Consider the following 25,651-nt stretch of genomic DNA (forward strand, 5'->3'; position numbering starts at 1 on the left):
AAAATTTCCTATAGACATTAAATTTTGAAAAAATTTCCTATAGACATTAAATTTTGAAAAAAAATCCAAAATTTGCTATAGAATTTCCAATTTTGACAAAATTTTCTATAGAAATGAAATTTTGAAAAAAATTCCTATAGACATTAAATTTTGAAAAAATTTCCTATAGACATTAAATTTTGAAAAAATTTCCTATAGACATTAAATTTTTAAAAAAATTTCCTATAGACATTAAATTTTGAAAAAAATTCCTATAGAAATTATATTTTGAAAAAATTTCCTATAGACATTAAATTTTGAAAAAATTTCCTATAGACATTAAATTTTTAAAAAAAATTCCTATAGACATTACATTTTGAAAAAAATTTCCTATAGACATTAAATTTTGAAAAAAAATCCTATAGAGATTAAATTTTGAAAAAATTTCCTATAGACATTAAATTTTGAAAAAATTTCCTATAGACATTAAATTTTTAAAAAAATTTCCTATAGACATTAAATTTTGAAAAAAAAATCCTATAGAAATTAAATTTTGAAAAAATTTCCTATAGACATTAAATTTTGAAAAAAATTCTTATAGACATTAAATTTTGAAAAAAATTTCCTATAGACATTAAATTTTTAAAAAAATTTCCTATAGACATTAAATTTTGAAAAAAATTCCTATAGAAATTAAATTTTGAAAAAAATTCCTATAGACATTAAATTTTGAAAAAATTTCCTATAGACATTAAATTTTGAAAAAAATTCCTATAGACATTAAATTTTGAAAAAATTTCCTATAGACATTAAATTTTGAAAAAATTTCCTATAGACATTAAATTTTGAAAAAAATTCCTATAGACATTAAATTTTGAAAAAAAAATCCTATAAACATTACATTTTGAAAAAAAATTCCTATAGACATTAAATTTTGAAAAAAAATCCTATAGAGATTAAATTTTGAAAAAATTTCCTATAGACATTAAATTTTGAAAAAAAATTCCTATAGATATAAAATTTTGAAAAAAATTCCTATAGACATTAAATATTGAAAAAATTCCGGTAGAAATAAAATTGTTTACAAAAGTTCCTATTGTAATAAAATTTTGAAAAAATTTTCAATAAAAATGAAATTTTGCTAACATTTCCTATAAAATTGCAATTTTGAGAAATGAATTTTCTATTGAAAAAAAATTTCCAAAAAAATTTTCTAGAAAAATTAGATTTTGACAAAATTTCCGATAGAAATGAATTTGTATGAAATTTCCTATAGAAATGAAATTTTGACAAAACTTCCTAATGAAATGAGAATTTTGAAAAAAAAATCCTATTGAAATGAGGATTCAGACAAAATTTCTTATAGAAATGAAATTTGAAAAAAAAATCCTATAGAAATAAAATTTTGAGAACATTTAATATAGAAATTGAAACTTTGAAAAAAATTCCTATACAATTTCCAATTTTGACAAAATTTCTCATAGAAATGAAATTTTGAGAAAATTCCCTATAGAATGACATTTTCAGAAAATTGCCTATAGAAATTTTCAGAGAAATTCCTATAGAAATGAAATTTTCAGAAATATTCCTATGAAATTTTCACAAAAATTCCTATGAAAATAAAATTTTGATATAATCTCCTATAGAAGTAAAATTGTGAGAAAAATTCATATAAAAATGAAACCAAACTTCGGCCGGGCCGAATTTTAAATACCCACCACCATAAATCAGTGTAATAGTTTACTATGAAAACTCTTCGTCGTAGTGGGTTACTTGATAATATATAGAATTGAAGGGGTTTGATGACAAATCTTCTCCCAAACGAGCCAGCTCCCGAAGACAAACTTTAAAGATTCTACCTATGAAGACCAGTTAAGATTCTGGATTTATGAGAACCAATTTTGTTTGAGTTTTAAAGAAAATATAAACATATCGTGTATATGTTGAAATTACGGCTTGATTTAAAATCTTAAATCTGTAGATTTTTCCGCATTTATTTAAATACGATGAGTAAAATCTGGAACTTTTACTTTCAGTTCGAAGCAATTTTCATGATCAGTGCGCCTGCTATACCCTGAAAGAAGTGTTTTCTTTTTTGAGAAACGTAATTTTAGACAAGCAAAGTTTTCTTTTGACACAAATTTTAGAGACAATCGTTGAATAAACGAAAACTCTTTATAAGAAAAAGAAATTTCGTTTGTCTAAAATTTTATTATAGATTACTAATTTCCAGCAAATCGGATAAAAACTACGGATTATAGAAGCCCAAGAAATAAAGCCGGGAGATCGGTGTATATACCAAAACATGGGGCTATACCAAAACATGGACCGATAGGCACCATTTGCTACTCACATATTTGTGATCTTAAAATACCTCCAGATTTTCAATTTCAAACAAATCGGCCAGAAAATATAGTCTCTAGACGCCCAAGAAGTAAAAATCGAGAGATCAGTCTATATGGGGGTTATACCAAAAAATGGACCGATATACCTCAATTTTGGCACTCTTATTTGTGGTCTAAAAATACCTCTAGATTTCGAATTTCAGGCAAATCATGTAATAAATACAGTTTATTGTAACTGAAGAATTTCCGGCAAAGCGGATGGTAAATATAGTTTCTAGAAGCCCAAGAAGCAAAATGGGAGTTCGGTCTATATGGGGGCTATACCAAAAAATTGACCGATGGGAACCATTTTCGGCACACATTTTTATGGTCCCAAAAGAACTCTACATTTTCAATTTCAGGAAAATAGGATAGAAAATATAGTTTCTAGAAGACCAAGAAGCAAAATCGGGAAATCAGTCTCTATGGGGGCTATATTAAAACATGGACCGATGAGCACCATTTTCGGTACAGCTTTTTATGGTCCTCAAATACCTCTAGATTTCAAATTTCAGGCAAATCGGATGGTAAATATAGTTTCTAGAAGCCCTAAAAACAAAATCGGGATATCGGTCTATATGGGGGCTATACAAAAACATGGACCGATGAGAACCATTTTCGGCACACCTTTTTATGGTCCTCAAATACCTCTATATTTTCAATTTCAGGCAAATTGGATAAAAACTACGGTTTTTATAGGCCCAAGACTCCAAATCGGGAGGTTGGTTTATGTGGAGGCTATATCAAAACATGTACCGATGCGGACCATTTTCGACACACCTCTTTATGTCCCATAATATCTTTAGATTTTCAATTTCATACAAATCGGATAGAAAATACTGTTTCTAGACGCGTAAGAAGCAAAATCGGGAGATCGGTCTATATGGGGGCTATACCAAAACATGGACCGATATGGACCATTTTCGACACACATCTTTATAGACCCACTAAACCTCTAGATTTCCAATTTCAAGCAAATCGGATGGTAAATATAGTTTCTAGACGCCCAAGAAGCAAAATCGGGAGATCGGTCTATATGGGGGCTATACTAAAACATGGACCGATACAGACCATTTTCGACACACCTCTTTATGGTCCCAAAATACCTCTAGATTTCCAGTTTCAGGCAAATCTGGTAAAAACTACGGTTTTTATAGGCCCAAGACCCCAAATTGGGAGGTCGGTTTATATGGGAACTATATCAAAACTTGGACCGATATAGCCCATCTTCGAACTTGACCTGTCTGCAAACAAAAAACTAATCTGTGCCAAATTTCGGGACGATAGCGCCATTATTGAAGGCTGTAGCGTGATTACAACAGACAGACGGACATGCTTATATCGTCTTAGAATTTCTCCCTGATCAAGAATATATATATACTTTATATAGTCGGAAATCGATATTTCGATGTGTTACAAACGGAATGACAAACTTATTATACCCCCGTCACCATTTTATGGTGGTGGATATAAAAATGAAATAAAATTGTGACAACATTTCTATAGACATGAAATTTTGACAAAATTTCCTATAGACATGAAATTTTAACAATATTTCTTATATACATGAAATTTGTACAAAATTCCCTATAGAGTAAAATTTTAACAAAATTTCTTATAGAAATGGAACTTTGACAAAATTTCCCACAGAAATTAAATACCAATTTTAAAATTTTGATAAAGAAATGATATTTTGACAAAATTTCCTCTAAAAATTAAATGTTGACAAAATTTCTTCTAAAAATTTAATTTTGACAAAATTTCCCATAGAAATGAAATTTTGACAAAATTTCCTCTAAAAATTTAATTTTGACAAAATTGCTATAGAAATGAAATTTTGACAAAATTTCCCATAGAAATGAAATTTTTCAAAATATTCCTTTAGAAATTAAATTTTGACAAAATTGCCTTTTGAAATTAAATTTTGATAAAATGTCTTATAGAAAAGAATTTTTGACAAAATTTCCTACAGAAATGAGAAATCTGAAAAATTCCTATAGAAATGAGATTTTCACAAAAATTCCTGGAGAAATGAAATTTTTACAAAATATTCCTTTAGAAATTAAATTTTGACAAAATTGCCTTTAAATATGAAATTTTAATGAAATATCCTTTAGAAATGAAATTTTAACAAAATGTCCTACAAAAGTGAGAAATCTGAAAAAAAAATCCTACAGAAATGAAATTTTTACAAAATTTCGTATAGGAATGAATTTTGATAAAATTTCGTATAGAAATGAGAAATCTGAAAAAAAAAAAAATCCTACAGAAATGAAATTTTTACAAAATTTCGTATAGGAATGAATTTTGATAAAATTTCGTATAGAAATGAGAAATCTGAAAAAAATTCATACAAATATGAAATTTTTACAAAATTTCCGATAGAGATGAAATTTTGACAAAAAAAAATCCTATGGAAATGAGAAATTGTGACAAAATTTCTTATATAAACGAGTAATATGCCAAAATTTCCTATAGCAATGAAAGTTTGGTAAAATTTTCTATGGCAATAAAATTTTGGTAAAATTCCCTGGTAAAATGAAATTTTGATAAAATTTCCATTATTGTTGTTGTTTTGATTTCAGCCTAAAACCATGCGTTGACTAAACTACAAGAGTAGCTTAACCAACAAAGGAAAAATAAGTTTGTCAAAATTTGGGCAAAGCCCTATATTCTGCAAGATGGTTGGATGGACAGCCGTTTCTGAATTACCACATTCCTGATTAGCCACCTCTACTTGCAGCAAAACTATCAACTAATTATCAGAATAAATTCGGGTAATTCACTAAACCCAAATATATTTCCTATAGAAATGAGAAATTTGAAAAAAAAAAAATCCTACAGAACTGAAATTGTGACAAAATTTCGTACAGAAATGAAATTATGACAAAATTTCTTACAGAAATGATAAATGATAGTTTATGCAGGGCATGTGGTGAGGACGAAGAGACATTTGAACATTATGACACAGATAATGTTCAATGCCCAGCATTTACAAGATATAGGTCCCAACATTTGCGAGTCGAAAACATTTAAAATGTAAACCGATTGAATGTAGTAAAGATATTAAAGAATTCGTCGAAAGCATAGAATTCTTGAAAAGGCATAAGATTTGAATTATACACTAGAGCGCACAATGAAATGAATGAAATGAAATTTTCAGAAAATTTGTTTTGACAAATTTCCAATGGAAATAAAATTTTGACTAAATTTCTTATTAAAATGAAATTTAGACAAAATTTCTTATAGAAATGAAAATTAAATTTTGAGAAAATTTCTTTTAAAAATGAAATTTTGACAAAATTTCCTATAGAATGAAATTATAATAAAATGTCCAATAGAAATCAAATTTAAATAAAATTTCCTATAGAAAAGATATTTCCACAAAATTTCGTATTGAATGAAATTTTAACAAAATTTCGTATAGAAATGAAATCTTGACAAAATTTCCTATAAAAATGAAATCTTGACAAAATTTCCTATAAAAATAAATTTTTAGAAAATTTCCTATAGAAATTAAATTTTGACAAAATTTCCTATAGAAAGAAATTTTGACAAAATTTGCTATAGAAAAGAAATTTTAAGAAAATTTTCCAACAAAATGAGATTTTGACAAAATATTCTATAGAAATTAACATTTAAGAAAATTTTCTAATAAAATGAGATTTTGACAAAATTTCCTAAAGAAAAGAAATTTCCACAAAATTTCGTATAGAAATGAAATCTTGACAAAATTTCCTATAAAAATAAATTTCTAGAAAATTTCCTATAGAAATTAAATTTTAACAAAATTTCCTATAGAAGTGGAATTTTGACGAAATTTCCTATAGAAATGAAATTTTTACAAAATTTCTTATAGAAAAGAAATTTCCACCAAATTTCCTATATAAATTAAATTTCTACAACATTTTCTATAGAATGAAATTTTGACGAATATTCTATAGAAATTAAATTTTAAGAAAATTTTTTAACAAGATGAGATTTTGACAAAATTTCCTATAGAAAAGATATTTCCACAAAATTTCCTATGGAACAGAAATTTCCACAAAATTTCGTATATAAATTAGATTACAGAAATGAAATTTTCAGAAAATTTGTTTTGACAAATTTCCAACGTTTTGACAAATTTCCAATGGTAATAAAATTTTGACTAAATTTCTTATTAAAATGAAATTTAGACAAAATTTCTTATAGAAATGAAAATTAAATTTTGAGAAAATTTCCTTTAAAAATGAAATTTTGACAAAATTTCCTATAGAAATGAAATTTTAAGAAAATTTTCTAACAAAATGAGATTTTGGCAAAATTTCCTATAGAAATGAAATTTTAGGAAAATTTTCTAATAAAATGAGATTTTGACAAAATTTCCTACAGAAAAGAAATTTCCACAAAATTTCCTGTAGAAATGAAATCTTGACAAAATTTCCTATAAAAATAATTTTTTAAAAAATTTCCTATAGAAATTAAATTTTGACAAAATTTCCTACAGAAATGAAATTTTTTACAAAATTTCCTATAGAAAAGAAATTTCCACAAAATTTCCTATATAAATTAAATTTTGACAAAATTTGCTATAGAGAAGAAATTTCTACAAAATTTTCTATAGAATGAAATTTTGACACAATATTCTATAGAAATGGAATTTTAAGAAAATTTTGTAACAAAATGAAATTTTGACAAAATTTCCTATAGGAAAGAAATTTCCACAAAATGTCCTATAGAACAGAAATTTCCACAAAATTTCGTATATAAATGAGATTGTGATAAAATTTCCTATAGAATGAAATTTTGAAAAAAATTCCTATTGTCAGGAAATTTTGACAAAATGTTCTATAGAAATGAAATTTTAAGAAAATTTTCTAACAAAATGATATTTTGACAAAATTTCCCATAGAAATGGAATTTTATGAGATATCCTATATAAATGAAATTGTGACAAAATATAAATTAGATTTTGACAAAATTTGCTATAGAAAAGAAATTGCTACAAAATTTTCTATAGAATGAAATTTTGACAAAATATTCTATAGAAATGAAATGTTAAGAAATTTTTTTAACAAAATGAGATTTTGACAAAATTTTCTATAGAACAGAAATTTCCACAAAACGTCCTATAGAACAGAAATTTCCATAAAATTTCGTATATAAATGAGATTTTGATAAAAATTCCTATAGAGTGAAATTTTGAAAAAAAATTCCTATAATCATGAAATTTTTACAAAATATTCTATAGAAATGAAATTTTAAGAAAATTTTGTAAGAAAATGAGATTTTGACAAAATTTCCCATAGAAATGGAATTTTATGAGATATCCTATATAAATGAAATTTTGACAAAATATAAATTAAATTTTGACAAAATTTGCTATAGAAAAGAAATTTCTACAAAATTTTCTATAGAATGAAATTTTGACAAAAAAAAAAATCTATGGAAATGAAATTTTAAGAAAAATTTCTACCAAAATGAGATTTTGACAAAATTTTCTTATAGAAAAGAAATTTCCACTAAATTTCGCATATAAATGAGATTTTGACAAAATTTCCTATAGAATGAAATTTTGACAAAATATTCTATAGAAATGAAATTTTAAGAAAATTTTCTAACAAAATGAGATTTCCTATAAAAATAAATTTTTAGAAAATTTTCTATAGAAATTAAATTTTGACAAAATTTGCTATAGAAATGGAATTTTTACGAAATTTCCTATAGAAATGAAATTTTGAAAAAAAATCCTATAGAAAAGAAATTTCCACAAAATTTCCTATATAAATGAAATTTTGACAAAATTTGATATAAAAATACTCGTAAATGAAATTTTTACAAAATCTCCTATAGAAAAGAAATTTATACAAAATTTCCTATAGAATGAAATTTTGACAAAATATTCTATAGAAATGAAATTTTAAGAAAATTTTCTAACAAAATGAGATTTTGAAAAAATTTCCGATAGAAATGCATTTTGTATGATAAAATGAAATTTTGACAAAATTTCCTATAGCAAAGAAATTTGGACAAAATTTGCTATAGAAGTGAAATTGTGACAAAACTTCCTAGAGAAATGAATTTTTTACAAAAATTTTCTATAGAAATGAATTTTTGACAAAATTTCTTAGAAAAATTACAAATAGAATTGATTGCATTAATGAATATGAGAAATGTTTTGTTTTTGCTTTTCCCCTTTGGGAAGCCTATGGATTTGTGGATATACCTCATGAGTCCAATTTTCTATACACATGCCAATTATTTTTATGATACGTCTTAGAAAAAATCTTAGTGAAAAAAAAATTCAGCTCATTTCTTACACAAATATTTACATTATAGATAACAACATTTTTTGTTTTTCTTTAAAAAATCTCTTTTCCAGATACCACAAACTTGAAACTATTCTTAGTCAAAAGTGTGACACTTGGACAAGAAAACCAGTAAAACAAACAAACCGTAAAAATAAAAGAAGAAGAAGAAGGACAATATAACGGAAAACAAATAAAAATAAACCCAAACAAATAGTCACAGAAAGCTCAATAGCTCCTTCAAATATAATCACCCACATCCTCATCAGCAACAACAGCAGCAGTATTGCAGTATTACATTGGCACCATCATCCATTCCCTTAGTCAATGGAAAAACAGAGAACCTCTCAAACAAAAGTCCTTATGACCAAGCGGCCAACACTTAAAATTACAATGAATTAAAATTTCTTTGGGTTTCGTTTTTGTTGCGCAAACGACGAAAAAACGAGGGAAATCCCAGAAAAACCGAGAGATAAAAAACAAAGACAACAATAAGTCTATGATGATTAATAATAATGGAAGAATTGCTAGAAATGCCATGATGACATAAATACCATCATTCTCATAATCATTGGCGTCCTCAATGCCATTACGGTCACTTTCGTTGTCATCAAAACAATCACGATCATAAAGTAGAGGACCCAAAAGAACATTCCACACCAAGCACTGTGACTTTGGCTAATGCTCTCAAAAAAGACAGAGAGAACAAAAAGAGAGAGATAGCGACATTTAGAGAGAGGGCCATCAACATCAGCATAACTACGCCCCATTTGGGATATAGAAAAAAAAATGTATTAAAATCCACAAAACAAAACAAGGACCTCAAACAAGCATCCGTTGAATAATAAGGACTATTATTCGTAATTTTTAGAAAATCCTTTGAAACCAAACCAAAATAAAAGTGAGAGAGTTTTTTTTCTCTAGAAAATCCATATACCATTGCAATCACTATGGATTCCTCCACCATTAGCATGCCTCTTGTGGAAAAAGAGGAGTGTATGAATGCTCTTATAAAACCGGCATCAAATGCCATTGATAAAGCAACAACGGTGAGCTTTAAAAAGAAACCAATTATCACCACCACCAATTCAACACCAACCAATGTCAATTCCAATGCAAATACTCTGGCCACTATGGCCCCACCAACAGAAATATCAGCAACAGCAGCAATACAGCAAATGCAACAGCAAGAACAACAGCAACAGCAATATCACAACCACAATCAACAGCTGCCACACAATCAGTTGTCATTGCAACCGGTAAATTTTGTGGGGAATAATTTAAAGAATGGCACTGTTAGTTATGGGTAAGTGCAATAATTATTTTTTTTTTAATTATTTTTGGAGATAAATTTAAAATTTTAGACAAGACACGAACCGAAACATTAAATATTTATGAATTAAGCCGACACAAAAACCTTCACCCAAAACTATGATTTAGTTTCTTTATGGAAAAAATTTAATTCAGAGTTTTCTATAGGAAAACTTTAATTCACCCTGGCTGAATAGAGTTGTCTATAGGAAAATTGTAATTCAGCCGTGCTGAAAAGTGTTTTCTATAGAAAAATTTTGAAGTTAGCCTGGCTGAATAGAGTTTTCTATAGAAAAACTTTAAATTATTTTTGGAGATAAATTTAAAATTTTAGACAAGGCACGAACCGAAACATTAAATATTTATGAATTTAGCCGACACAAAAACCTTCACCCAAAACTATGATTTAGTTTCTTTATGGAAAAAATTTAATTCAGAGTTTTCTATAGGAAAACTTTAATTCACCCTGGCTGAATAGAGTTGTCTATAGGAAAATTGTAATTCAGCCGTGCTGAAAAGTGTTTTCTATAGAAAAATTTTGAAGTTAGCCTGGCTGAATAGAGTTTTCTATAGAAAAACTTTAATTCAGCCAGGCTGAATAGAGTTTTCTATAGGAAAATTGTAATTAAGCCTGGCTGAATAGTGTTTTCTATACGAAAATTGTAATTCAGCCTGGCTGAATAGAGTTTTCAATAGGAAAACATTAATTCATCGAAGCTGAATAGAGTTTTCAATAGGAAATTTGTATTTCAACCTGACTGAATAGAGTTTTCTACAGGAAAATTGTAATTAAGCCTGGCTGAATAGTGTTTTCTATAGGAAAATTGTAATTCAGCCTGGCTGAATAGAGTTTTTAATAGGAAAACTTTAATTCAGCCCGGCTGAATAGATTTTTTTTAGGAAAACTTTAATTCAGCCAGGCTGAATAGAGTTTTCTATAGGAACATTGTAATGAAGCCTGGCTGAATAGTGTTTTGTATAGGAAAATTGTAATGAAGCCTGCCTGAATAGTGTTTTGTATAGGAGCCACCGTGGTGCAATGGTTAGCATGCCCGCCTTGCATACACAAGGTCGTGGGTTCGATTCCTGCTTCGACCGAACACCAAAAAAGTTTTCCAGAGGTGGATTATCCCACCTCAGTAATGCTGGTGACGTTTCTGGTGAAGCTTCTGGTGAAGCTTCTCTAAGTGGTTTCACTGCAATGTGGAACGCCGTTCGGACTCTGCTATAAAAAGGAGGTCCCTTGTCATTGAGCTTAACATGGAATCGGGCAGCACTCAGTGATAAGAGAGAAGTTCACCAATGTGGTATCACAATGGACTGAATAGTCTAAGTGAGCCTGATTCATCGGGCTGCCACCTAACCTACCTAACCTAATAGGAAAATTGTAATTCATCGTGGCTGAATAGAGTTTTCTATAGAAAAACTTTAATTCAGCCAGGCTGAATAGAGTTTTCTGAATAGTGTTTTCTATAGGAAAATTGTAATTCAGCCAGGCTGAATAGAATTTTCTTTAGGAAAACTTTAATTCAGCCAGACTGAATAGAGTTTTCTATAGGATAATTGTAATGAAGCCTGGCTGAGTAATGTTTAGTATAGGAAAATTGTAATTCATCCTGACTGAATAGAGTTTTCTATAGGAAAACTTTAATTCAGCCAGGCTGAATAGAGTTTTCTATAGGAAAACATTAATTCATCCTGACTGAATAGAGTTTTCTATAGGAAAATTTTAATTCAGCCTGGTTGAATAGAGTTTTTAATAAGAAAACTTTAATTCAGCCCGGCTGAATAAAAATTTCTTTAGGAAAACTTTAATTCAGCCCGGCTGAATAGAGTTTTCTATAGGAAAATTGTAATTAAGCCTGGCTGAATAGTGTTTTCTATAGGAAAATTGTAATTCAGCCTGACTGAATAGAGTTTTCTACAGGAAAATTGTAATTAAGCCTGGCTGAATAGTGTTTTCTATAAGAAAATTGTAATTCATCGGGGCTGAATTGAGTTTTCTATAAGAAAACTTTAATTCAGCCGGGCTGAATAGAGTTTTCTATAGGAAAACATTAATTCATCCTGACTGAATAGAGTTTTCTATAGGAAAGTTGTAATTAAGCCTGGCTGAATAGTGTTTTCTATAGGAACATTTTAATTCAGCCTGCTTGAATAGAGTTTTCAATAGGAAAAATTTAATTCAGCCCGCCTGAATAAAATTTCTTTAGGAAAACTTTAATTCAGCCAGGCTGAATAGAGTTTTCTATAGGAAAATTGTAATTCAGTAGGGCTACATAAAGTTTTCTATAGGGAAATTATAATTCAGCCTGGCTGAATTTCATTTCCATAGAAAATGTTACCAAAATTTCATTTCCATAGAAAATTTTACCAAAATTTCATTTCCATAGCAAATTTTGTCAAAATTTCATTACCCTGTGAAATCTTTTCAAAATCTCATTATAGTGGGAAACATTGTCAAAATTTCTTTTCATTTGGAAATGTCATCAAAATTTCTTTACTATAGGAAATTTTGTGAAAATTTCATTTCTATTGAAAATTTTGTGGAAAATTCATTTCTGTAGGAAATTTTTGTCAAACTTTCATTACATAGTATTTTTGTCAAAATTTCTTATTTCCATGGGCAAATGTGGCTAAATTTTCAAATTTCTGGGAAATTTTGTCAAAATCTGAATTTTCTGGGAAATTTGGTCCCATTTCTCTGGGAAATTTAGTTAAATTATCATTCCTCTGGAAAACTTTGTTAAAATTTCTTTTCTTTTGGGAATGTTATCAAAAACGTCAAAATTTCCTTTTTTTAGGAAATTTTAACAAAATTTCATCACAATAGGAAATGTTAACAAAATATGATTTCCATAGGAAATTTTTTCAAAATTTCATTTTTAGACAAAATTGTAATTCAGTAGTGCTATATAAAGTTTTCTATAGCGAAATTATAATTCAGCCAGGCTGAATAGAGTTTTCTACAGGAAAATTGTAATTCAGCCTGGCTGAATTAAGATATCTATAGGAAAATTGTAATTCATTCTGTCTGAATAGAGTTTTTAATTCAGCCTGGCTGAATTGAGATTTCTATAGGAAAATTGTAATTCATTCTGTCTGAATAGAGCTTTCCATAGGAAAACTTTAATCCAGCCTGCTGAATAGAGTTTTCTAAAGGAAAGTTGTAATTGAGCCTGGCTGAATAGAGTTTTCTACAGGAAAAATTTAATTCAGCCCGGCTGAATTGAGATTTCTATAGGAAAATTGTAATTCATCCTGGCTGAATACTGGTTTCTATAGGAAAACTTTAATTCAGCCTGGCTGAATTGAGATTTCTATAGGAAAATTGTAATTCATCCTGGCTGAATAGAGTTTTCTATACAAATACTTTAATTCAGCTTGGCTGAATAGAGTTCTCTGTAAATAGAGCTGAATAGAATTTTCTTTAAGAAAATTTTAATTCAGCCTGACTGAATAGAGTTTTCTATAAAAAAAAAATTGTTATTCAGCCTGCCTGAATAGAGTTTTCTATAAAAAAAATTGTTATTCAGCCTGACTGAATAGACTTTTCTATAGGAAAACGTTAATTCAGCCTAGCCGAATAAAGTTTTCTACAGGAAAATTGTACTTCCTTTAATTCACCTCTTTCTTCCCTGTAATGAAAATCATTTAAAATATTAATCTTAATTAATGTTTAGAAAATTAATCACTTACAGTTTTAAGACCATCAGATGTAATTGTTTCGATTGTAATTAAGCACTTGTCACCCGAAAAGGCAAACACAATAAATAATTTTCATTCATACGCCTACGGCTGATTTTCCCGCCTCGTTGAACGATTAACATAAAATGTTTATTAATATTTTACGCCTGTCTTGGTAACAGTAAAACCTACTCCTTCTCGTGGTTAGTTATACTCGTGGGAAAAGTTTTCGCTATCCGTGTTTTCGTTTTTGGTTGATGAAACTGTTGAAGATGAGGATGTGTGGATCTACCACCCATTGAGAATTTATATTGAAACCCTACACCTATCGTATGTTCTCCTTCGCAGCTTGGTTTGAGACCACACTCAAGGACATTGTTCTATGGAAGGAACATAGTGTGTGGGATTGTATTTGTAAAGGTGTACGACAATAATACAGTGGTGCAAAAAGACAGGCAGGGAGAGCTAGAGAATGAGAGTATATATGTATTTTAAACCGACTATATTTCATTGTGTTAGCAGGGATAAATGTCTATGGGAGTATGAGTTTGTGAGTGTATATGCGTGCATTCATGCCATTATCATGTATTACCCTACGCCCCCTTTTTAAGTGGGTGTAGTATCAGGTTTCAAGTTCAAGCGGAAATACATTCAAAACAAAAACACAACAGTAACATGCTCGGCTCATGCTTGTGCATAAAGCGCTTCGTCGAAATATTACGTGTACAACAATTGCGTTGGCGTTCGAATGTGTGAGATTAAAAAAGTCATCTACCTACCTACACAAAAATAAAAACTATTAAATAAAAACTGTTGATTTTATTTTACCAGGAATAGTTAATGTACGAATAAAAGCAGTAAAAAACTGCTGTTACGAAAAAAGTCGGAGATTTTAATTCCTCCCCAAAAGTTCCTCAAAATTTCATTTCGATAGGAAATTTAACCCAATTTCATTTGTAGAGGAAATTTTCTCAAAATTTAAGTTTTATAGGAAATTTGGTCAAAATTTCATTTTTAGAGGAAATTTTCTCACAATTTCATTTCTATACGAAATTTTCACAAAATTTCATTTCAATAGAAAATTTTGTCAAAATTTCATTTTTAGAGGAAATTTTGTCAAAATTTCATTTTTGGAGGAAATTTGTTTCAAAACTTCATTTGCAAAGGAAATTTTTGTAAAAATTTCATTTTTAGAGGAAATTTTTGTCAAAATTTCATTTTTAGAGGAAATTTTCTCAAAATTTCATTTGTAGAGGAAATTTTCTCAAAATTTAATTTCTATAGGACATTTTGTCAAAATTTCATTTGCAGAGGAAATTTTCTCAAAATTTCATTTGCAGAGGAAATTTTCTCAAAATTTCATTTGCAGAGGAAATTTTCTCAAAATTTCATTTGCAGAGGAAATTTTCTCAAAATTTCATTTCTATAGGAAATTTTCACAAAATTTCATTTTGTCAGAATCTTATATCTCTGGAACATTTTGTCAACAATGCAATTCGTCTGTGATTTTGTTACAATTTCATTTCTATAGGAAATTTTGTCAAAATTGCATTTCTTTAGGAAATTTTGTCAAAATTTCATTTCTATAGGAAATTTCGTCCAAATTTCATTTCCATAGAAAGTTTCATTCCCCTGGTAAATTTTTAAAAATGTTATTCCTATAGGAAATTTTGTCAAAATTTAATTTTTCTGGGAAATTTTGTAAAAAAAAATTTTCTTTCTTTAGGAAATTTTGCGAAAATGTTATTTGTATAGCAAATTTTGTGAAAATTGAATTTCTCTGGTAAATTTGAAGTTTTACCAATATTTTATTTCCATAGGAAATTTCACCAAAATTTTATTTCGATAGGAAATTTTACCAAAATTTCAGTTCCATGGGAAACTTTACCAAAATTGTATTTCCATAGGAAAATTTCTTCACTATAGGAAATTTTGTTAAAATTTCGTTTCTATAGAAAATGTCGTTGAAATTTGAATTCTGTATGCAATTTTGTTAAAACTTATTTTCTTTAAATTTTCATTTAGATAGGAAATTTATCATAATTTCATTTCCATAGAAAATGTTACAAACATTTCATTTCCATAGCAAATTTTGTCAAAATTTCATTACCCTCTGAAATTTTGTCAAAATCTCATTCTTGTGGGAAACATTGTCAAAATTTCTTTTTTTTGGAAATGTTATCAAAATTTCTTTACTATAGGAAATTTTGTGAAAATTTCGTTTCTATAGAAAATGTCGTTGAAATTTGATTTCTGTAGAAAATTTTGTCAAAATTGCATTATATAGGATTTTTGTCAAAATTTCTCATTTCCTATATATGTACGCAATTTTGTTAAAATTTATTTTCTTTAAATTTTCATTTCGATAGGCAATTTATCATAATTTCATTTGCATAGAAAATTTTACCAAAATTTCATTTCCATAGCAAATTTTGTCAAAATTTCATTACCCTGTGAAATCTTGTCAAAATCTCATTCTTGTGGGAAACATTGTCAAAATTTATTTTCTTTTGGAAATGTTATCAAAATTTCTTTACTATAGGAAATTTTGTGAAAATTTCATTTCTATAGAAAATGTCGTTGAGATTTGTTTTCTGTAGGAAATTTTGTCAAAATTTCATTATATAGGATTTTTGTCAAAATTTCTCATTTCCTATCTATGTAGGCAATTTTGTCAAAATTTACTTTCTTTAAAATTTCATTTCGATAGGAAATTTATCATAATTTCATTTCCATTTTACAAATGGAAATTTTACAAAAATTTCATTTCCAAAGCAAATTTTGTCAAAATCTCATTCTTGTGGGAAACTTTGTCAAAATTTCTTTTCTTTTGGAAATGTTATCAACATTTCTTTAGAATAGGAAATTTTGTGAAAATTTCATTTCTATAGAAAATTTCGTTGAGATTTGTTTTCTGTAGGAAATTCTGTCAAAATTTCATTTAATAGGATTTTTGTCAAAATTTCTTATTTCCTATCTATGTAGGCAATTTTATCAAAATTTACTTTCTTTAGGAAATTTGGTCAAAATTTCATTTGCGTACACACAAAAATATTTTTTTTTTGATTCAATCACGAAATTAATTGATCCAGTTAATTTTTTAATTGAAATGTCTTCAATCACAGAAATGATAGTATCAATTAAAAAATTAATTGGAGGTCAATTAAAAAATTAATTGATCCAATTAAAAAATTAATTGCTGCTATTAATTTTTGTGATTGATTTTTGTATCAATTAAAAAATTTGTGGAATCAATTAAATTTTTAATTGAATATTTTTTAAAACTCAATTAAAATTTTAATTGGAAAATTTTTGGTGAAATCTTTTTCTGTGTAGGAAACTTTGTCAAAATTTCATTTCGATAGGAAATTTGTCATAAATTTGTTATAAAAATTTCTTTACTATAGGAAATTTTGTGAAAATGTCATTTCTATAGAAAATTTTGTGAATATTTCATTTCTATAGAAAATTTTGTCAAAATTTCATTATATAGGATATTTGTCAAAATTTCTCATTTCCATGGGAAAATGTGGGAAAAATTTAATTTCTCTTCGAAATTTTGTCAAAATTTCATTTCTCTTGGAAATTTTGTCAAAATTTATCTCCTCTGGAGAGTTTTGTCAAAATTTAATTTCTCTTGGAAATTTTGTCAAAGTTTCATTCTTCTGGGGAATTATATCAAAATCTGAATTTTCTGGGAAATTTAGTCTCATTCCTCTAGGAAACTTTGTTAAAATTTCTTTCTGTTTGGGAATGTTATCAAAAATGTCAAAATTTTATTTCTATAGGAAATTTTAATAAAATTTCATTACAATAAGAAATTTTAACAAAATAGGAAATTTTGTAAACATTTATTTCGTTTGTCTATTTTGTCAAAATTTCATTGCTATAGGAAATTTTGCCAAAATCCTATTTCTACAGGAAAATCTGTCAAAAATTGATTTCTATAGAAAATATTGTGAAAATTTTATTTCTTTAGCAAATTTTCACAAAAATTCATTTCTTTGGGAAGTTTTCACAAAATTTCATTTCTAAAAGAAATTTTTGTCAAAATTTCCACAAAATTTAATTCCCATCCAATCACTTCTTTTTTTTCAAATTCACATACGACTATATTCTTCTATCGTAACGATAATCCTTAGAATATGCTTACATATTTTACGGTAATTTATGTTTATGCATATACTCCCCCTAAAAATAGGCAACAAATACCCATAAAAAAATGAAAAGAAAATGTCAAATGTTGTCTAGGCTATAAATCATTAAACCCACTCGTCCTGAAATAACAATGAAACAAAAACGCAGTTTATTCTCTCACTTCCTCTCTTTCTCTCTCTTTCGCATACACATTTTCCTCGAATGCTGTAATATTCTTTAGGTTTATGTTTACGACATAAATACTTTAACAATTTATCACTTGTCTAAACTCTCTGACATTATGCTGAAATCTATTAAGACTTAACATGTGATAAATAACTATGTGTTTTTGTTTTTGTTGTTGTTCTTGTTTTTTGTTAATTACATACAACGACCTGTGACCTCCAATTCTGCCTGTGCTAAATTTTATATGTGGGGTGTCTAATGTCGTGACAAGCATTTAATTGTAATGCTGGAAGGATTTCATTATATCACCAGGGATATTTATGAAGACAGTAACCTACGAGATGTCAAATAAGTAAAAGCAAGAAAACAAAATAATTAAAATTACATCCATTGATATAGATATCTCCCAGTTCTACCGTATCTAAAAAGGTTTATATTAAATATTATACAGACCAAGAACTTTTTGTTGAAAATGGGTTAAGTATGCTTCTAAAATGAACATATTAAATTTCCCCTCCCAAAAGTATGCTATAAAATCTAGAATTTCTCTAATTTTAATTTTAATTAAGATCTATAAAGGATACTTTTATGAATCAGGAAAAATAGAAAAAATATATAAAACCTATCGAAAAGGATCTTTGAGTTTATTATTACTAATGTCAGTCATAATGCTTTGACCTTAGAAAATAGGAGGTTTTATAGAAACCTTTGGTCTTTTGAATATTTTCACCAAGAGTTTTCAAACCCTTTCCATATCTGTTGCTCTATGACCTTCAAACAAAAACTTAAGTCATAAAGTAACAATTGTGTATAAAAAGCAAAACGTCAGACACACATTAAACTTTTGCTGTTCTCCAACAATAGCAAGAAAACTCAAGGGAATATAAATAAAACAAAAAAGAAAAAAAAAAATAGATTTGCGTATGGGGAAGTTGGTGTCTATCCCTAGGGGAGGAGAAATTACTATGAGTAATACACTGAAAATTGTGATTCATTGCAAAGGAATTGGATTTGTATAATTAAACAATTTCAGCAATAATATAACTCAATAAAAACAAATTACTTGAAATTTCCTATAGAAATAATAAAATGTTGCTAAAATTTTCAATAGAAATAAAAATTTCAATAGAAATAAAATTTTCACAAAATTTTCTGTTGAAATAAAATTTTGACAAAATTTTCTATAAAAATAAAATTTTCACAAAACTTTTCTATAGAAATAAAATTTTCACAAAATTTTCTATAGACATGACAAATTTTGACAAAATTTTCTATAGAAATAAAATTTTGACAACATTTTCTATAGAAATAAAATTTTGACAAAATTTTCTATAGAAATAAAATTTTGAGAAAATTTTCTATAGAAATATAGTTTTGACAACATTTTCTATAACAAAATTTTCTATAGAAATAAAATTTTGATAAATTTTCTATAGAAATAAAATTTAGATATATTTTCTATAGAAATAAAATTTTGCCAAAATTTTCTGTAGAAATAAAATTTTGACAAAATTTTCTATAGAAATAAAATTTAAACAAAAATAGACATAAAAATTTTAAAAAAGTTTTCTATAGAAATAAAATTTTTAGAAAATTTTCTATAGAACTATAGTTTTGACAACATTTTCTATAACAAAATTTCCTATAGAAATAACATTTTGCCAAAATTTTCTACAGAAATAAAATTTTGACAACCTTTTCTATAGAAATAAAATTTTGACAAAATTTTCTATAGAAATAAAATTTTGACAAAATTTTCTATAGAAAAAAAAATTAAAAAATGTTCGATAGAAATAAAAGCTTGCCAAAAATTTCTATTGAAATAAAATGTTGCCTGAATTTTCTATAGAAATAACATTTTGACAAATTTTTTTTATAGAAATAAAATTATGACAAAATTTTCTGTAGAAATAAAATTGTCTATGGAAATAAAAGTTTGATAAAATTTTCTACAGAAATAAATTTTTGTCAAAATTTTCTATAGAAATAAAATTTTGCCAAAATTTTCTATAGAAATAAAATTTTAGCAAAATTTTCTATAGAAATAAAATTTTGAAACCATTGCCACCGTGGTGCAATGGTTAGCATGCCCGCCTTGCATACACAAGGTCGTGGGTTCGATTCCTGCTACGACCGAACACCAAAAAGTTTTTCAGCGGTGGATTATCCCACCTCAGTAATGCTGGTGACATTTCTGAGGGTTTCAAAGCTTCTCTAAGTGGTTTCACTGGAATGTGGAACGCCGTTCGGACTCGGCTATAAAAAGGAGGTCCCTTGTCATTGAGCTTAACATGGAATCGGGCAGCACTCAGTGATAAGAGAGAAGTTCACCACTGTGGTATCACAATGGACTGAATAGTCTAAGTGAGCCTGATACATCGGGCTGCCACATAACCTAACCTAACCTAACCATCTATAGAAATAAAATTGTGACAAAAAATTCTATGGACATAAAAATTTGAAAAAAATTTTCTATAAAAAATTTGTCTATGGAAATAAAATTTTCTACTGAAATAAAATTTTGACAAAATTTTCTAGAGAAATAAAAAATTTTGACAGAATTTTTATAGAAATAAAAATTTTGACAAAATTTTCTATAGAAATAAAATTTTGATAAATTTTCAAAAAAAAAAAAAATGTTGCCAAAATTTTCTATAGAAATAAAACTTTTAACAAAATTTTCTATAGAAATAAAATATTGACAAAATTTTCTATAGAAATAAAATTTTGACAAAATTTTCTATAGAAATAAAAAATTGTGACAATTTTTCTACAGAAATTAAATTTTGACAAAATTTTCTATAGAACAAAACAGTTTTAACAAAATTTTTGATAGAAATCAAATTTTGAAAAAATTTTCTATAGAAAAAAAAATTAAAAAATGTTCGATAGAAATAAAAGCTTGTCAAAAATTTCTATTGAAATAAAATGTTGCCTGAATTTTCTATAGAAATAACATTTTGACAAAATTTTTTTATAGAAATAAATTTATGACAAAATTTTCTGTAGAAATAAAATTGTCTATAGAAATAAAAGTTTGGCAAAATTTTCTACAGAAATAAATTTTTGTCAAAATTTTCTATAGAAATAAAATTTTGCCAAAATTTTCTATAGAAATAAAATTTTGACAAAATTTTCTATAGAAATAAAATTTTGAAAAAATTATCTATAGAAATAAAATTGTGACAAAAAATTCTATGGCAATAAAAATTTGAAAAAAAAATTTTTCTATAAAAAAATTTGTCTATAGAAATACAATTTTCTACTGAAATAAAATTTTGACAAAATTTTCTAGAGAAATAAAAACTTTTGACATAATTTTTATAGAAAAAAAAATTTGACAAAATTTTCTATAGAAATAAAATTTTGATAAATTTTCAAAAAAAAAAAAAATAAATGTTGCCAAAATTTTCTACAGAAATAAAACTTTTAACAAAATTTTCTATAGAAATAAAATATTGACAAAATTTTCTATAGAAATCAAATGTTGACAAAATTTTCTATAGAAATAAAATTTTGACAAAATTTTCTATAGAAATACAATTTTAACAAAATTTTCTATAGAAATACAATTTTGACAAAACTTTCTATAGAAATAAAATTATAGAAGTAACATTTCGACAAAATTTTCTATAGAAATAAAATTTTGACAAAATTTTCTATAGAAATAACATTTTAACAAAATTTTCTATAGAAATAAAATTTTGACAAAACTTTCTATAGAAATAAAATTATAGAAATAACAGTTTGAAAAAATTTTCTATAGAAATAAAATTTTGACAAAATTTTCTATAGAAATAAAATTGTGACAAAAAATTCTATAAAAAAATTGTCTATAAAAATAAAATTGTGCCAAAATTTTCTACAGAAATAAAATTTTGCCAAAATTTTCTATAGAAATAAAATTTTGGCAGAATTTTCTATAGAAATAACATTTTAACAAAATTTTCTATAGAAATAAAATTTTGACAAAAATTTCTATAGAAATAAAATAGTGACAAAAATTTCTATGGAAATAAAATTTTGGAAAAAAAATTTCTATAAAAAAATTGTCTATAGAAATAAAATTGTGCCAAAATTTTCTACCGAAATAAAATTTTGACATAATTTTCTATAGAAATAAACAAATTTTGACAGAATTTTTATAGAAATAAAATTTTGCCAAAATTTTCTATGGAAATAAACTTTTGCCAAAATTTTCTATAGAAATAACATTTTGATAAATTTTCAACAAAAAAAATTGCCAAAATTTTCTATAGAAATAAAACTTTTAACAAAATTTTCTTTAGAAATAAAATATTGACAAAATTTTCTATAGAAATAAAATGTTAACAAAATTTTGTATAGAAATAAAATTTTGCCAAAATTTTCTATAGAAATAAAATTTTGACCAAATTTTCTATAGAAATAAAATTTTGACAAAATTTTCTATAGAAATAAAATTTTGACCAAATTTTCTATTGAAATAAAATTTTGTACAAATTTTCTATTGAAATAAAATTTTTATAAATTTTTCTATAGAAATAAAATTTTGTCAAAATTTTCTATGGAAATAAAATTTTGACAAAATTTTGTATAGAAAAAAAAATGTTTGCAAAATTTTTATATAAAAAATTTTTTGATAGAATTTCCTATATTTTTGATTTTTTTAATTTTGTAATTTTTTTGAATACATACTTTTTGATTGACATTGTTTCAAACTCTATCTGAAATATATTTCTAATGTAACTCATACGTATATCTGTTGTAAACTTTGTCTTCACAATACAAAGCAAAATTTTATCAACAATTAAAGTTTTAATGAGTTTGGTTTTACACGACTCTATTCGAATGTAAAAATGTTCACATCGTTTATCACATCTACCATTTTTTTAGATTAAATAAAGTAAAAACTTTTCACACAATGAAAGGCTGCAAAACAAAATTTGAGCATCCCCTTTTTGGATGCATAATGCCAGTCGGTTTAGTGTTCAACAACCTTTTGTTATCACAGATGCATATCCAGTTCTAACAGAAGTTTATTTATTTCTTTTTTTTTTGTGAAATTATAAAGTTCGAAACAAAATTCAATTCCAATATTTTATAAATTGCTCAACTTTGCCAAAATAATTAAACTCAACATGAAGCTTTATTGAAATGACTACCCAAAAGTATGCTTTGCAGTTTTTTTTACCATACAGTACTTTATTTTAGCTATGTTGTGTCAAGTATTTAAAGGTAAAAGTAGGTTAGGTTAGGTTAGGTGGCAGCCTGATATATCAGGCTCAATTGGACTATTCAGTCCATTATGATACCACATGGGAGGACTTCTCTCTTATCACTGAGTGCTGCCCGATTCCATGTTAAGCTCAATGACAAGGGACCTCCTTTTTATAGCCGAGTCCGAACGGCGTTCCACATTGCAGTGAAACCACTTAGAGAAACTTTGAAACCCTCAGAAATGTCACCAGCATTACTGAGGGTTTCAAAGCTAAAAGTAAATGCTACATTAGTTTTACACCATAATAAAATAAAATTATTTTAGCTGCACTAAAAAATTTTATACTATAGCATAGCTTTTCAAATGTCCTTTTTAACACTTTCTTTATACGTGTGGCTTCGCTTTAATGACTACAGAAACCATATAAAATGTACATATTGTAGAAATGCCTTTGAATGAATAAACCAAACAAAAATCAATATTTTCACTTATACTCTATGCTTGAGAGTTGTTTTTCTTATATAGGTTTCTATTTTTTAAGTCGCGTGATCAAGAAGCGTTTTACTGCAGTGTTTTAACACCTAGGAGATTAAAGTAAAACTTTAGATCCAAGAAATCTATAAACATTTAAATTGTTTCTCCTATAGAAATGATATTTTGACCAAATTTCCTATGGAAATGAAAATTTTTTATAGAAATGAAATTTTGAGAAAATTTCCTATAGAAATGAAATTTTTATAAAAAATTCTGTAGAAGTGAAATTTTGATATAATATCCTATAGAAAAGAAATTTTAACAAAATTTCCTATAGAAATTAAATGTTGACAAACTTTATTATAGAAATGAAATTTTGACGCAATTTCCTATAGAAATGAAATTTTAGGAAAACTTCTTAGAGAAATGAAATTTTAACAACATTTCTTATAGAACTGAAATTTTGACTCAATTTCCTATAGAAATGAAATTTTCGGAGAACTTCTTATACAAATGGAATTTTAACAAAATTTTCTAAAGAAATGAAAAATTTTTACATAATTTCCTATAGAAATTAAATTTTTGCACAATTTGCTATTGAAATTAAATTTTGTCAAAATTTCCTAAAGAAATGAAATTTTTACATAATTTTCTTTAGAAACGAAATTTTGAAAAGATTTACTATAGAAAAAAAATTTCGACAAAATAGGAAATAAAGAAATGAATTTTTGAATTCCCTATAGAAATGAAATTTTGAAAAAATTCCCTATAGAAATGAAATTATGAAAAAAAATCTCTATTGAAATAAAATTTTGACAAAATTTCCTACAGAAATGAAATTTTGAAAAAAATTTTGACAAAATTTCCTATAGAAACGAAATTTTAACAAAATTTCCAATAGACACGAAATTTTGATAAAATAGGTTATAGGTACTAGATTACCTATAGAAATGAAATTTTGACAAAATTTCCTATAGTCATGGAATTTTGAGAAAATTTCCATAGAGGAAATAAAATTTTGACAAAATTTCCTATCACAACTAAAATTTGACAAAAGTTGGTATGGAAATGAAATTTTGAGCAATTTTCCTATAGAAATAAATTGTTTATAAAAAATCCTGTAGAAATGAAATTTTGACAAAATTTTCTATAGGAAGGAAATTTTGACAAAATTTTCTATAGAAAGGAAATTTTGACAAAATTTCCAAAAAAATGTTTGTCAAAACTAAATTATGACAAACATTCCTGTAGAAATGAAATTTTGACGACATTTCTTATAGAATTAAAATTTTGACAATATTTCTATAGAAATATAAATTTGGCAAAAATTTAATTTAGCAATGAAATTTTTATAAAATTTCTTACAGAATTCAAATTTTGACATTTTTATTAAAAATCCTGTAGAAATAAAATTTTGACAACATTTCGTATAGAAATGAAATTTTGAGAAATTTTCCTATTGAATTGAAATTTTGATATAATTTCCTATGGAAATGAAATTTTAACAAAATTTCCTATAAAAATGAGATTTAAACAACATTTTGACAAAATTTCCTAAAGAAGCGAAATTTTGATATACTTTATTATAGAATTAAAATTTTATTTTATTTCTATAATAAAATATTATTAAATTTTTACATAATTTCTTATTGAAATTAAATTTTGTTAAAATTTTCTAAAGAAATGAAATTTTAAAATAATTTTCTTTAGAAACGAAATTTTGAAAAAAATACCAATCGAAAAGAAATTTCGACAAAATGGGAAATACAGAAATGCAGTTTCGAAAAAATTTCCTAAAGAAATGAAATTTTAACATAATTTTCTTTAGAAACGAATTTTGACAAAATTTCCTATAGAAACGGAATTTGAACATTTTTGACATAATTTCCAATAGATGCGAAATTTTGACAAAATATCTTATAGGTGCTAAATTTTGGCAAAATTGCCTATAGAAATTAAATATTGACAAAATTTCTTATAGTCGTGGAATTTTGAGAACATTT

General features: G+C 26.1%; 1 protein-coding gene across 1 annotated transcript in view; it reads left to right on the top strand.

Annotated features, from left to right (window-relative positions):
* The window catches only part of LOC142226362 (ATP-binding cassette sub-family G member 4-like), a 244,988-nt gene that overhangs the window by 73,097 nt on the left and 146,240 nt on the right, over positions 1-25,651 (top strand). The window contains exon 3 of the mRNA XM_075296343.1: positions 8,728-9,959. Coding sequence (XP_075152458.1) covers positions 9,604-9,959 — 356 coding nt within the window. The 5' untranslated portion in view covers positions 8,728-9,603. The remainder of the gene's footprint in view (positions 1-8,727; positions 9,960-25,651) is intronic.

Source organism: Haematobia irritans, chromosome 2 (assembly GCF_050003625.1).
Source record: "Haematobia irritans isolate KBUSLIRL chromosome 2, ASM5000362v1, whole genome shotgun sequence".
In the NCBI taxonomy this organism is placed as follows: Eukaryota; Metazoa; Arthropoda; class Insecta; order Diptera; family Muscidae; genus Haematobia; species Haematobia irritans.